This window comes from Salminus brasiliensis, chromosome 3 (assembly GCF_030463535.1).
Source record: "Salminus brasiliensis chromosome 3, fSalBra1.hap2, whole genome shotgun sequence".
NCBI classification, from domain to species: domain Eukaryota; kingdom Metazoa; phylum Chordata; class Actinopteri; order Characiformes; family Bryconidae; genus Salminus; species Salminus brasiliensis.
This window is the reverse complement of record NC_132880.1, coordinates 5411443-5422077: the sequence shown is the minus strand read 5'-3', so window position 1 is coordinate 5422077 and position 10635 is coordinate 5411443. Positions and strand designations below refer to the sequence as shown.

General features: G+C 45.9%; 1 protein-coding gene across 4 annotated transcripts in view; it reads right to left on the bottom strand.

Moving 5' to 3' along the window:
* Nucleotides 1–1046: 1046 nt before the first annotated feature.
* camsap3 (calmodulin regulated spectrin-associated protein family, member 3) overlaps nt 1047–10635 on the bottom strand; it is a 40254-nt gene continuing 30665 nt past the window's right edge. For 2 of the 4 annotated variants that reach the window (XM_072675277.1, XM_072675281.1), the window contains 11 exons: nt 9223–9316; nt 9081–9117; nt 8923–8987; nt 8520–8592; nt 6373–8416; nt 6157–6281; nt 5744–6045; nt 5566–5659; nt 5327–5445; nt 5065–5183; nt 1047–4737 (listed from right to left, as the gene is read on the bottom strand). In XM_072675277.1, the coding sequence (XP_072531378.1) occupies nt 4435–4737; nt 5065–5183; nt 5327–5445; nt 5566–5659; nt 5744–6045; nt 6157–6281; nt 6373–8416; nt 8520–8592; nt 8923–8987; nt 9081–9117; nt 9223–9316 (3375 nt within the window). In that variant the 3' untranslated portion in view covers nt 1047–4434. The remainder of the gene's footprint in view (nt 4738–5064; nt 5184–5326; nt 5446–5565; nt 5660–5743; nt 6046–6156; nt 6282–6372; nt 8417–8519; nt 8593–8922; nt 8988–9080; nt 9118–9222; nt 9317–10635) is intronic. The other 2 variants (XM_072675279.1, XM_072675280.1) reach the window with 2 other exon arrangements.

Below are 10635 nucleotides of genomic sequence, written 5' to 3'. Positions count from 1 at the left end.
CTCTAGGGCACCTTTAATTCATTCTGAGGGGTTGGGTTCTAAACACTCTGCAACAGGAACCAGACGTCTGAAAAGGTTAATGCCCCTAAAAGCTACCCCTCATAAAAGTGATCTTACGTAATGGTGATGCACGTGTTCTCTGATTGCTGGATGCTGAATGACTTTGTCTACATCTCGATGATGTGTGCAGAACTAAGCCCAATTAAAAAAAAAAAAAAATGGTGAAATTTCCCTTTAATCCCCTCAACCTCAGAGCAGTGTGTCTCCACCCCGGTCCTGGGGGCTGCCCTGCCCTGCACATATTAGTGGACTCCTTTTGCTTTCACACACCCCCTGCAACTCTGACAGGGCTTGAGCAGGTGTAGGATCAGGTGTGTTGGGAGCAGGGAAAGCACTAAAATGTTCAGGACCAGCAGCGAGAAACACTGCCCTTCAATTCCCTGACCGGACAGGCACACCACACCACACCATCAAGAGTCCTTGGGCAAGACTCCCAACTCTGCATTCACTCACTCGTGTAACATGATTCAACTGTAAATCACTCTGGATGAGAACATCAGTTAAATGCTATACACTGCCTTTTGTTAATAGCCCCCCACCCTCTTGCTGTAAATGTAACCCCCAACACCACATTCACTCATTACACACTTTGGAGCTTTGGATGAGTCAATTAACTGCTTTCCGAAGCCTGGGCTGCAGCCTCTCTGTAGGGCGGGTCCTCGGTAGGACTGTAGTAGTAGCCTCGGTAGCCTGTAGGTCAGTCTAACTGTAGGTTGAGTGGTGACATCTCCAAAAAAGACCTCTGGAGGCAAATTTTCCGGCCTTTTTTTTTAATTATTTTTGTTGCTGTATTTTCGACCTGAATGTGGGCTGTAAATATAAAGGGTCCTTCCCTTCGGAACAGCCTTCTATGGCATAGCAGGTGAGAAACGCAGCCTAGGCTTTGGAAAGCAGTTGCTTGTGTGAATCTGCAGATGAAGTGAATTTCACATATTTCAAAATAAAAGTCCACAGACAGAAAAGAAAGGGTCATGCTGAAACCGTGATGAACAGGATGATTTAAAAATGATTTTATTTTCTCAGTCACTCAGACTGACTGATCTGTAGTTATGAACAATCGGGGAGGAACTACAGACTCTACCGACATGAACATGGCGACAAAAACCAAAAGAAAGAAAAGAATGGGCAGTATGTTCAAGGTGCCTTTGAAGTATGAAATGACTGTGTGAATCACCACCTTACCAGAACATAAATAATACAAATCTGAAACTAAACATCAACCAAAAAAGAACAATAACAATAATAAACATAATAATTCAGACTAATCCTTTCCCAATAAATAAACCATTACCGACAGAACATTCTACAGGAGGATTGCACAGACTCCAGTTTCATCACTACTATAACTTTCATCACTATAATCATCATCATCATCACTCTCTTATGGGCCACAAACACACACACACACAGACACACAGCTTTGCACATATGCAGGAATTGCCTGTTCACTTTACATACAACAAGGTTGACGCTCAACCACTCCACAAACAAGGACTGTGTTTCTATAAAAAAAAAATATTCACATCTTCACTTCAGATAAGCAAACGGCCTCTTCATTAGTGGGAAGCGGTTCAATCGTTATCATTCTTAGAGCCAGGAGAATGCTGCCTGGCTGAACCCAATTGTTCTAGTGCTTAATCAAGGTTTACATACGTACAAAACACCCGAATGCCCTCAGGATATACAGGAAAGAAAAGCGGGCATTTCGTTGCATTGTGCCCAAAACTGAATAAGGCCAGAATACATGAAGTCCTAGTGCTAATTCTCAAGACCACTGCTGAGGCCTGGCACAGTAGCTTGCCCTGGCTCAGCACCCTCTTTAAAGAAACACTCCAGCATTTTCCAACCTAATCTCAAATCAGCTGCATCAGTAGCGCACTGTCGATTACCGCAAACAAGCTTCTTCTACGAAAGTAGTGTTGAATGAGTTTTGGCATCAAGCCCTTTAAACAGTTGTTATAGAGCACTTTCATGGCTTCTTTAATCAGGTTTAAAGTTTTTTTGTTTGTTCAGAGATGGGACTAGTTCTCCTGAGGTAGATCTTGTTTACAGAGATACAAGATCTACCTCAACAACACTAGACCAAGACCATCTTCAGCAACTGCAAGTGAGTAAATCCGGTTTGATCAGACATTCTCTTACGTCAGTTTCATCCAAACACTCGTAATGTTAGACAGATCTGAATTTAGGATATGTAATTCCATTAGTTAGTGGCCAATCGTGACAGTAGTAGAGGAAGTCAGCAGAGGTAAATAACGTGGATGTCAGCCACCACATTGCAGTAGTTTGTAATCTAAAGTCCAGCCAACTGAATGGTAATATTTTAATATATTAATTCTTTTAAAGATGTTTTGGGTCTCATTAATACAAGAAAATATCTGATTGAGGCATCAATTATGAAACATAATATTTTGTAATTGTGAGAACGAATCTTAGGCGTTTGTTATTTTGTTACTGGGACGAATGAATCAACAGAACAGCTGGTTGAACTAATGACATTTCTCTATAAACAAAAATGTAAAAATCAAGCAGACCTCAAAAAATTATTATTTTTTTGGTTCATAAAAATGAAAGATTTAGATATTACAAATTACGACATCTAATGAGGGACATAACGACACGCTGAGGATCATTTTCTTCATTTAGCCTGATAGCAATACGCCTCTGTAGGCCGCAACGATCTCAGGGCAGGTCTTGCTGGTGAAGCAGATAGTTGCATTCACTCGATCGGTCATCTGCATTAGCGCCCATCGTAATCAACCAAACTCTGCAGATGCAGCTGACTGAGACCAGGTTGGTAAAACACTACAGTATTTCACATTTCCGCGTTCAACCATCACTCGGAGGTTTGTTATGTAGTTTGCTTTCTACTGCATTTGGAAGTAGACTGAGATCACCTGAAATAAGGGGAACTTCAAGTTTCTGTAGATGTTCAATCTTTATTCGTTTCGTCTCTCTCTCATCTCTTGCTTGCTTTCTCTCGCTCTCTCGCTCACGCTCACATACACTCACGCATCCATACAAGCGTATAACTCCTCTTGGCGAAACCACAGGGCAGCTTATTCACACCTTTACAGCTCCTCTTAGCGTCATATACAAATCATCGTCAAAAAAGGAAATGTCAATGAACAGCATTCATGATGAATTCATGATAAATTTATGATGTACATTAAATGATTGTTGATTTTCTTTTTTCCTGCCCATTTTTTTTCCAGTTACAGTCGAAGAGAGTAGAAATAATAATGCAGTAATGCAGTAAATCACAGGGAGAGCCACCTGTTTGTTTTTCCTCATTCATTCGTAATGAACAGAAACAGAGATGACGTACATGGTAGGAAAAACGTACATGGGCCGAGTTTTTGCGCCCAGCTCACCTGAGGCCCGAAGGCTAGCGTTGTGTGATCTACTTGGATAAATATGCCAAAAGCAGTACTTTTTTTTTTTTTTTTTTTTTAAACCAACATCCAGATGTCTACAGCTAACTTAGCTAAAGTAAGGGCTAGGCAAAGGACAGGGCTGCAAGTGTGTGAGCCAGAGGCACATGCTCAACACACTGCAGTGTGAGCTTTCCCTCTGATCAGACAGTTAGGCACAGTAGCATGATTAACCATGCTCCCTCTTCCGTCCTCCCAGTGGAAGATTTTTACACCCCAGCACAACAGACTGAGCGGGCCATTGACGAAAGACAGTTGGAAGCCCTTGACTGGCTTGTGCCCTACATTCATTAAGGGGCTGAATTCAGTTGTGATACTCTATTCTGCACCAGGTTAAGATACCAGTTCATTGACGCGATCTAATGCCCTGGACAGGAAGGGCAAGACGGGAAGAAAGGCAAGGAGAGAGGATAATATAGAAAAACAAACAGACAGGAAAGGGAAGCTGGGAATAGGAAGAGAGAAAGTGGAGGTCAAGCTCAGATTAAATGGCATCCTTAAAGCAGCGTCAGTTAGGTCAGTGCCTCGTCCCGTTCTGAATAGCCAAAGGGGTCACATTTGAGATCACCGGCTAAAAAAGGGGAAAAAGGAAAAGAACTGGGAGAGGTCACTTCATCTACAGTTTTAGTGAATACGGTGCTTTGTACAATCGAAGGAATTCCAGTTGGCCAGTCGAAGCACCGAGGTGTAATCTTTAGGGATATTTTACAAAAAAGCTATGGCATTTTTCTTTCCATCCTACCACTTGAACCAATGCAGATGGAGGCATTCGGCAGGGGCACTGCTGAATCCGAAGGGGCATCGATTGTGTGACTAATGCCCCTACTGGTGCGGAACACGACCAGCTCCGATTCTGCTCTGGGGCCGAAGTGGAGAAGGGAGAGGGGGACAGAAGATATGGATAGGACAGGTCATATCAGGAGAGTCCTGTTACTTTTATTTATTTCGGGGTCCCGAGTTTCTTAGGTGTCCCGGGACGCTTGCTCTGCCACAAATGGCCAGGGATGGTGAAGGCGTCCACGCTCATGGACATGGTTTTGGACGGGATGGTGGTAAACTGTTTGCGGTCAGAGCTATACTTGTAGATTGACTCGACCATGGAGGGGCTGATCAACCGCGGGCCGATTCCGGTCAGACGAACCAGCTCCTCTGTTTCTGGGTTCATGGTGTAAACCGCACGGAACTGGCAGCTCGAGTCCCGGAAAAGGATGAGGAAGTGGTTGGCCGTACTCTTCTCCATTTCCTACGGTTCAAATGTGCAACGTGAGTAAAAGCACACAAACCGTGTTTGAGTTCTGAATTATAACATCGCATACAAAATAGCTAATGATTAACTTTCCAAGTTTTCTCCTGGGACAAATAAACAACAAATTAAAGAACTGGAAGCTACGCTACTTTTAGCCTGAATCAAACCAACAGAGGGCTCATTTTTCTATCGATAAGGGATACGCTCACTTCTGCTCCTTGTTTACACACCAGACAAAATGTTTTTGGAAAAAAAAAAAAAAAAAAAAGCACAGCTGTGTATGAAGCAGCTGGAATCAAGGTAAGTGACTGAAAGGTCCCTCACCTCTATAATCTTGTTTTTCTGTGGTTCATTAACCTTGCCTGCCAAACAGCAGCGCGAGATGGCGTTGTTGATGATGAACTTGTTGGATTTGAAGCTTGGCTCCTTATACAGTTTGGGTCCTAAAACAAACCCATATAAACAGCCCAGATTTGCATACTTTACATACATGAGAACAAACAGAGCCAAAGTCAGTCATCAAGAAGAAACTGTATCGTATAAAGAAACTGTATAAATCCATTAAAATCAACCCCCCACGCTGTACCTGTGTACTCCGGGATGGAGGCAGGCGAAGAAATGGTGGATGCATTCTCCCAGTCTTTCTCACCATTCTGCATGGCCAGGCGACCTGGGGACATCAGCCTCGATGGAGAATGAGAGCGACTGTGGAGCAAGACATTAGGGTAAGAACACACACCAGCTTCTGAAGCAGCTCTGCTTTTTTTTAGGGTCATAGTGACCCAGGGCAGCAAGATTTAATTTGATTTGACTGCAGCTGGTTACCTTGGAGATTTCCTGACAGTAAGTGTCCCACCATCATTGGCCATGGAGGAAAGGTTATTGGTGGAATGAGAGTACACCTTATTCAGCCGGGAACCTGTACACAGTACAGTACAGTAGAGTAAGGATTGTTTAGGCACTAGCAGTAGACAAAGCCTTTAGCACTGGCAATGATATTTACCCATAAACCCTTTAGCCGGGCTGCGGGAGAGGGCAGAGTCATCGTGGAACACCGTTTTGGGCCGCTGTTTCTTGACCCCTCGGACGGTGGTGGGTTTCTGCCGCAGCACCTTGTCTAGGTCCTCCATGATCTTGAGCTGATGGCGCCGTTCGTACTCCTGCCGCGTGAAATCTCCTCGTCGCTGGGGTGTACCTTCGGGTGGAGGAGTACGAGGTGGGGTGCGTGGTGGTGGTGGAGTGCAGGGTGTCTGGGGTCGATCCGCTCTTTCACCTGTCCGCAGCTCATCTACAGAGCCGCGTCTGCTGTGGGACAGACAGACATTTTGCAGTTTATTACTCTGACGAGACAAAATAATGATGAGATGACTTCACAAGCAGTGATCAATATATTAGAACTACGTAGCCTGGTCTAACCTTGCCTCCCGCTCCTTCTCCTGCTCCTGCCTCTTCCTCTTAAGTTCCTCAGCTCTCTTCTGCTGCTTCTCCAGCAATGCAGCTCTTCTCTGAGCCATCTCATCTTCTGGCCGAGCCTCATCCTGCTGCAGAAATACCATAAAACATTAGATCAGTGTCTCTCGACTCCAGTTCTGGGGACCCATTGTCATGCACCATTTCTGCTTCTGCACCAACCTTAAAGAAGAACCCGACCCCGCCCCTCATGTCCGGCTCGGTCATGTCGCTCATTGAGTCAGAGATTGCATCAGGCCCTGACCCTTGGTCAGCGTCCTCTCCTTCCAGCCCTCTCAGGGAGGACAAGGAAATCTCGATCAGGCTGCTGCGCTTGCCACTGAAGGAAGCTGCTGGGACATCGCTCTCAAAGGAACATTCAGACGGCGCTCCAGAGCTGCCACCCCCACTCTGGTAGTCCTTCCTGGGCAGGATTTGACTGGTGGAGCCCCCGTCCAGGTCCAGGCTAAAGACGGTGCGGTCCTCACTGGAGCCCGTCTCGGAGTTGTTGTCATCTTCAGGCCGGAGAAGCTGAGAAGCTGGTCGGGAATCGCTCTGAGTAGCTGGTGTGCCAATGCTAAAAGAGGATGAGGTCTGGTCACGGCACTGCCACGGGGACACCCTGCGGCGGTGGGGGATGGTGTCTACGCTTTGAGGAGCCGTGATGACCCGGGTAAGTGTGGGCATCTTAAGGTCTGTTGACCGTGAGTGTGGCTGGTGGTGTTTGGGGCTTTTTGGTGGTGCTGACTGTGCACGGCGGTGGGAGCCTGGCGACTTGGGGACCGCGATCTGAGCACTGACCCGGCGGGATGGAGAGGGAGATGAAGACGTGGAGGTGGGAGGCATTTCGCGAGTTGACTCCCTGGACAGTCGCGGAGGAGGTGCTGTTGGAGTGGGCGTTTTTTGGGGTGGGATTACCCAGGCCTGGTTGGTGGTTGGGGTCTTCTTCTTCATTAACTGGTTCTGCTGCTCAGACAGCCTTTGCATGTCGCTCTGAAGTGAGGTAAGAGCAGCATTCAGCTTCGATACAGCATTGTTGTAGTCACCCAGTGGAACTGCGCTCTTTTCTCCCAGTGTACCTGCCACTGGCTTTTCTTTAGGGGCCTGTTGTGCAGAGGCTGTGTTTGAGGAACTACCTTCATCCTCCACTACAGGGCACTGTTTCTTCTGCTCTTCTTCATCCTGCTGTTCTTCGCTCTCCAAGCGGGCTAACCGCTCATCTAGCTCTGCAGAGGAACCACCCTCACCCCCCTCTGATTCACCCTCCTTCTGCTCCTTCTTGAGCTGCAGGAAGGCATTCTTGCCTAGCCTCTGTCGATGCTTGGCAAAGATGGCCTCAATGCGTTTCTTCTGCGCTTCAATGGCCTTCCGTTTCTCCTCAAGCCTGGCCCCTAGCTCGGACATCTCATTGCTGAGTGTTGGGCTTTTTCCAGGGCTGTCCTCCCCCTTCTTAGCTGCCCAGGTTGTCATCTGCGGGGCAGGCGGCTCGCTGGGTTTGGGCTGTTCAGGCACAGCCTTCTTCCTGCGCTCGGCAAAGCTAGTCATTTTTACTCCGCTGTCGGGGGTCTCTGCACCCGAGGAGCGTATGACCCGTGCACCTCCTGCGGGTGTGGCAGGTGTAGAATGCATTTTGGGAAGGTCCTCAGATGCGTCAGAGTCTACGCTTCCATCTCTGAGCACCGAGTCATCATCTCTAGAGCCCTCCGATGTGTGCCTTGTGCGGCCCGGCTCACGTATGACCCCAGACGGCCGATGCTGTATTCCTGAGTTGGAAGGGGCGGAGCAGCTGAGCGGTGCAGGGCTACCATTGTGCCTGCGGCTGGCTGGGTCGTCCGGCGAGTGCAAGTAGAAACCATCGGGCGCGCCGTCTGGGTGCAGTCGGGGTTCCATTTTGCCTTCGTTGTGGATGATCTGCAGGGCCTCCTCAATGGTGGGCAACTCGCCCGTGTCTCCCTCATCCAGGCCGTTCTCCTCGACCAGCAGGGGAACCTTAGGGCTCTGGGTGGCCCAGGAGGCGCGGTGTGGCCCATTAGGGCCCAAGGGCTTGTTCAACATGTGAGTAAGGTCCTCGGGAGGGGTGTAGGGGACACGAGTCATGGGCTGTCCTTGTGGATTTAGGTTGTCAGAGCTGACTGAGCGGGTTATCACAGGGTTACCCATCACGATGTCAACATCGCTGTCCAGACCGAAGGGGATACTAAAGGACACTGCAGAGGACAGGGAGCGACTGCACATGTAAATAGAAAGGACAATGCTGTTAAAATTGCGAACCAGCGGCAAAAACAATTAGAATAAGGGGGAAATACCGTATTAGGAACTGTGGATCGTACCTTGAAGGTTTCTTAGTCCATGTTCGACCAGCTGCCTCTACATGAGACATTGAGGTAGAGTGAGTCAGTGAGCCTGATCACAGAGACACAAAGTACACACACACACACACACACACACACACACACACACACACTTATGTCAATGAGTGACTATACATACAACATGTGCACACTGCTGCTGTCTTGAGAACCTTGTACATTGTATATCCACAAGAGGAAATACCTGGTAATATAAACCTAGCATTTTAAAGATTATGAGATTTTCCTAAGACAGTAGCAATGTGCATTCACAACAGTCACATGCAACAAATGCCACAGAGCTTTGATGGGGGGCAAAAACAGTAATACAAAGGCATGCAAGACTGGGGAATGACCAGAGATAGTAGCATTGTGTTTAGCTCACCTGGAATTGGTGTCACGGGGGAGGAGATTGGCAGGAAGGGCTTTTTAAAGATGGAGGGAGAGCTACTGCAAGAGAGCAGAGACACAACACTTTAATTTAGCTGAAAGGCAATGCAACAACCAAGGTCAATGATGTTGGGATGTTACGGGTTTGTGTACCTGTTGCTGTTGACATTATCCGTCCTTTCTGAGGATTCTGAGGAGAGACACACACATTTATCAGTGCACACTTATGTAGTTTCTATTTGTCAAAGTACTCCTTAAGTAAATGTGTCCTTTGTGAGAGATAACTAAGGCTTACCAGCCACCTCTGGAGCCTGCAAGGGCTGAACGAATTCAGGCTTCGACACCTCGAACCAGTACAGGAGCTCTGCCAGAAAGCTCAGCATGTTAACCTGCACAATACAAACATATGTAATTGTACACAATGCAGGCAAATAAATGGGCTGCTAAACAGGCATTTTCATTTTTCTCAATGTAAAATGAATAGTGCAGGATGACTGAGGATAACACTGCCTCACACACAGGTGACCAGAGGTTCGAATTCCTGTCCAGGCAGGAATGCACATGCTATATCAGCAAGGGTGGTTTCACATATACTAAGTCCATGAGGTATGAGCGATGAGGCAGCATGGCTGCTACTGCTTGAACACGTTGGTCTTTCACACATACGGTACACATACAGTAAAGCGTGTTAATATCAGAAACACTGCTGCAAGAAAGTTCAACAGACTAGATAGTCAAATCACCTTGCTTAATAAAAAGCAAATTCGCAAAAAAGCTCTACCTAAAACAGATTTCTGACTTGACGCTTCAAGTCTGAACTGTCAGATCTAGAGTAGACGGTCAGATCATATCTACTTACATAAATATGGTTAACTAGCATGTTGTTGGAGAACACCAATGACTTGAATATAAAAAAAAAAAAATTGTATTATTTTCATTGCATTTCATAGCTTAACCACAGCCCTCTGTGTACTGCTGTATTGATAGTTTATATCGTGTCTGTTCTTTAGATGCCATGCTGCTCTTTCACAGGCTGTGTGAACACTACAACTAGTTTACAAGGGCACAGTCCTGAAAAGCAAGACATTCCACATCACAGCATGTGTGAAACCTGCTTTGGCGGTCCTAAGACAGCACTCCAAATGTTATATTCCTAAATATGCTTGCATTAATCAGTGTTTTTGACCTTTCTGTAGCAAAAAAAAAAACAAAAATAAGTAAATAGTGTATGGATCACAGTGTGCATTTGATTTAAAGGGGGGGGGGGTTACCAGCATTACCAGTGGCCACAACACCAACACAGTGACAAAATAGGGTATTATCTAGATTTGCAAAATTGTCAAGGTCTGCAAATGTTATAACTTAGTAATAACAGTCCAACAGACTATGTATTATACCTTAAATAAGTTCTAAATGTACACTCCATTCATTTCTTTCTAGAAAAAAGGGGCATATTTGTACCTTTTCACAGCCATTAAAACAATTGTATGTGAAATAAATAAATGAAATAGCCTGGAATCCAGACCTGGTAAATAGGAAAACATTATATTGCATTAGATATTGTAACTAAAAAAAACCCACATCTCCACAATGGCCTAAAAAAACCCTAACTTTCAGTGGAAGTCAAAGCAAACATTTTATTTAGAGTCACTTTGGAGCATTTCTATTGGTCTATTCATCATAAACGTTATAAACAATGTAAAGAACA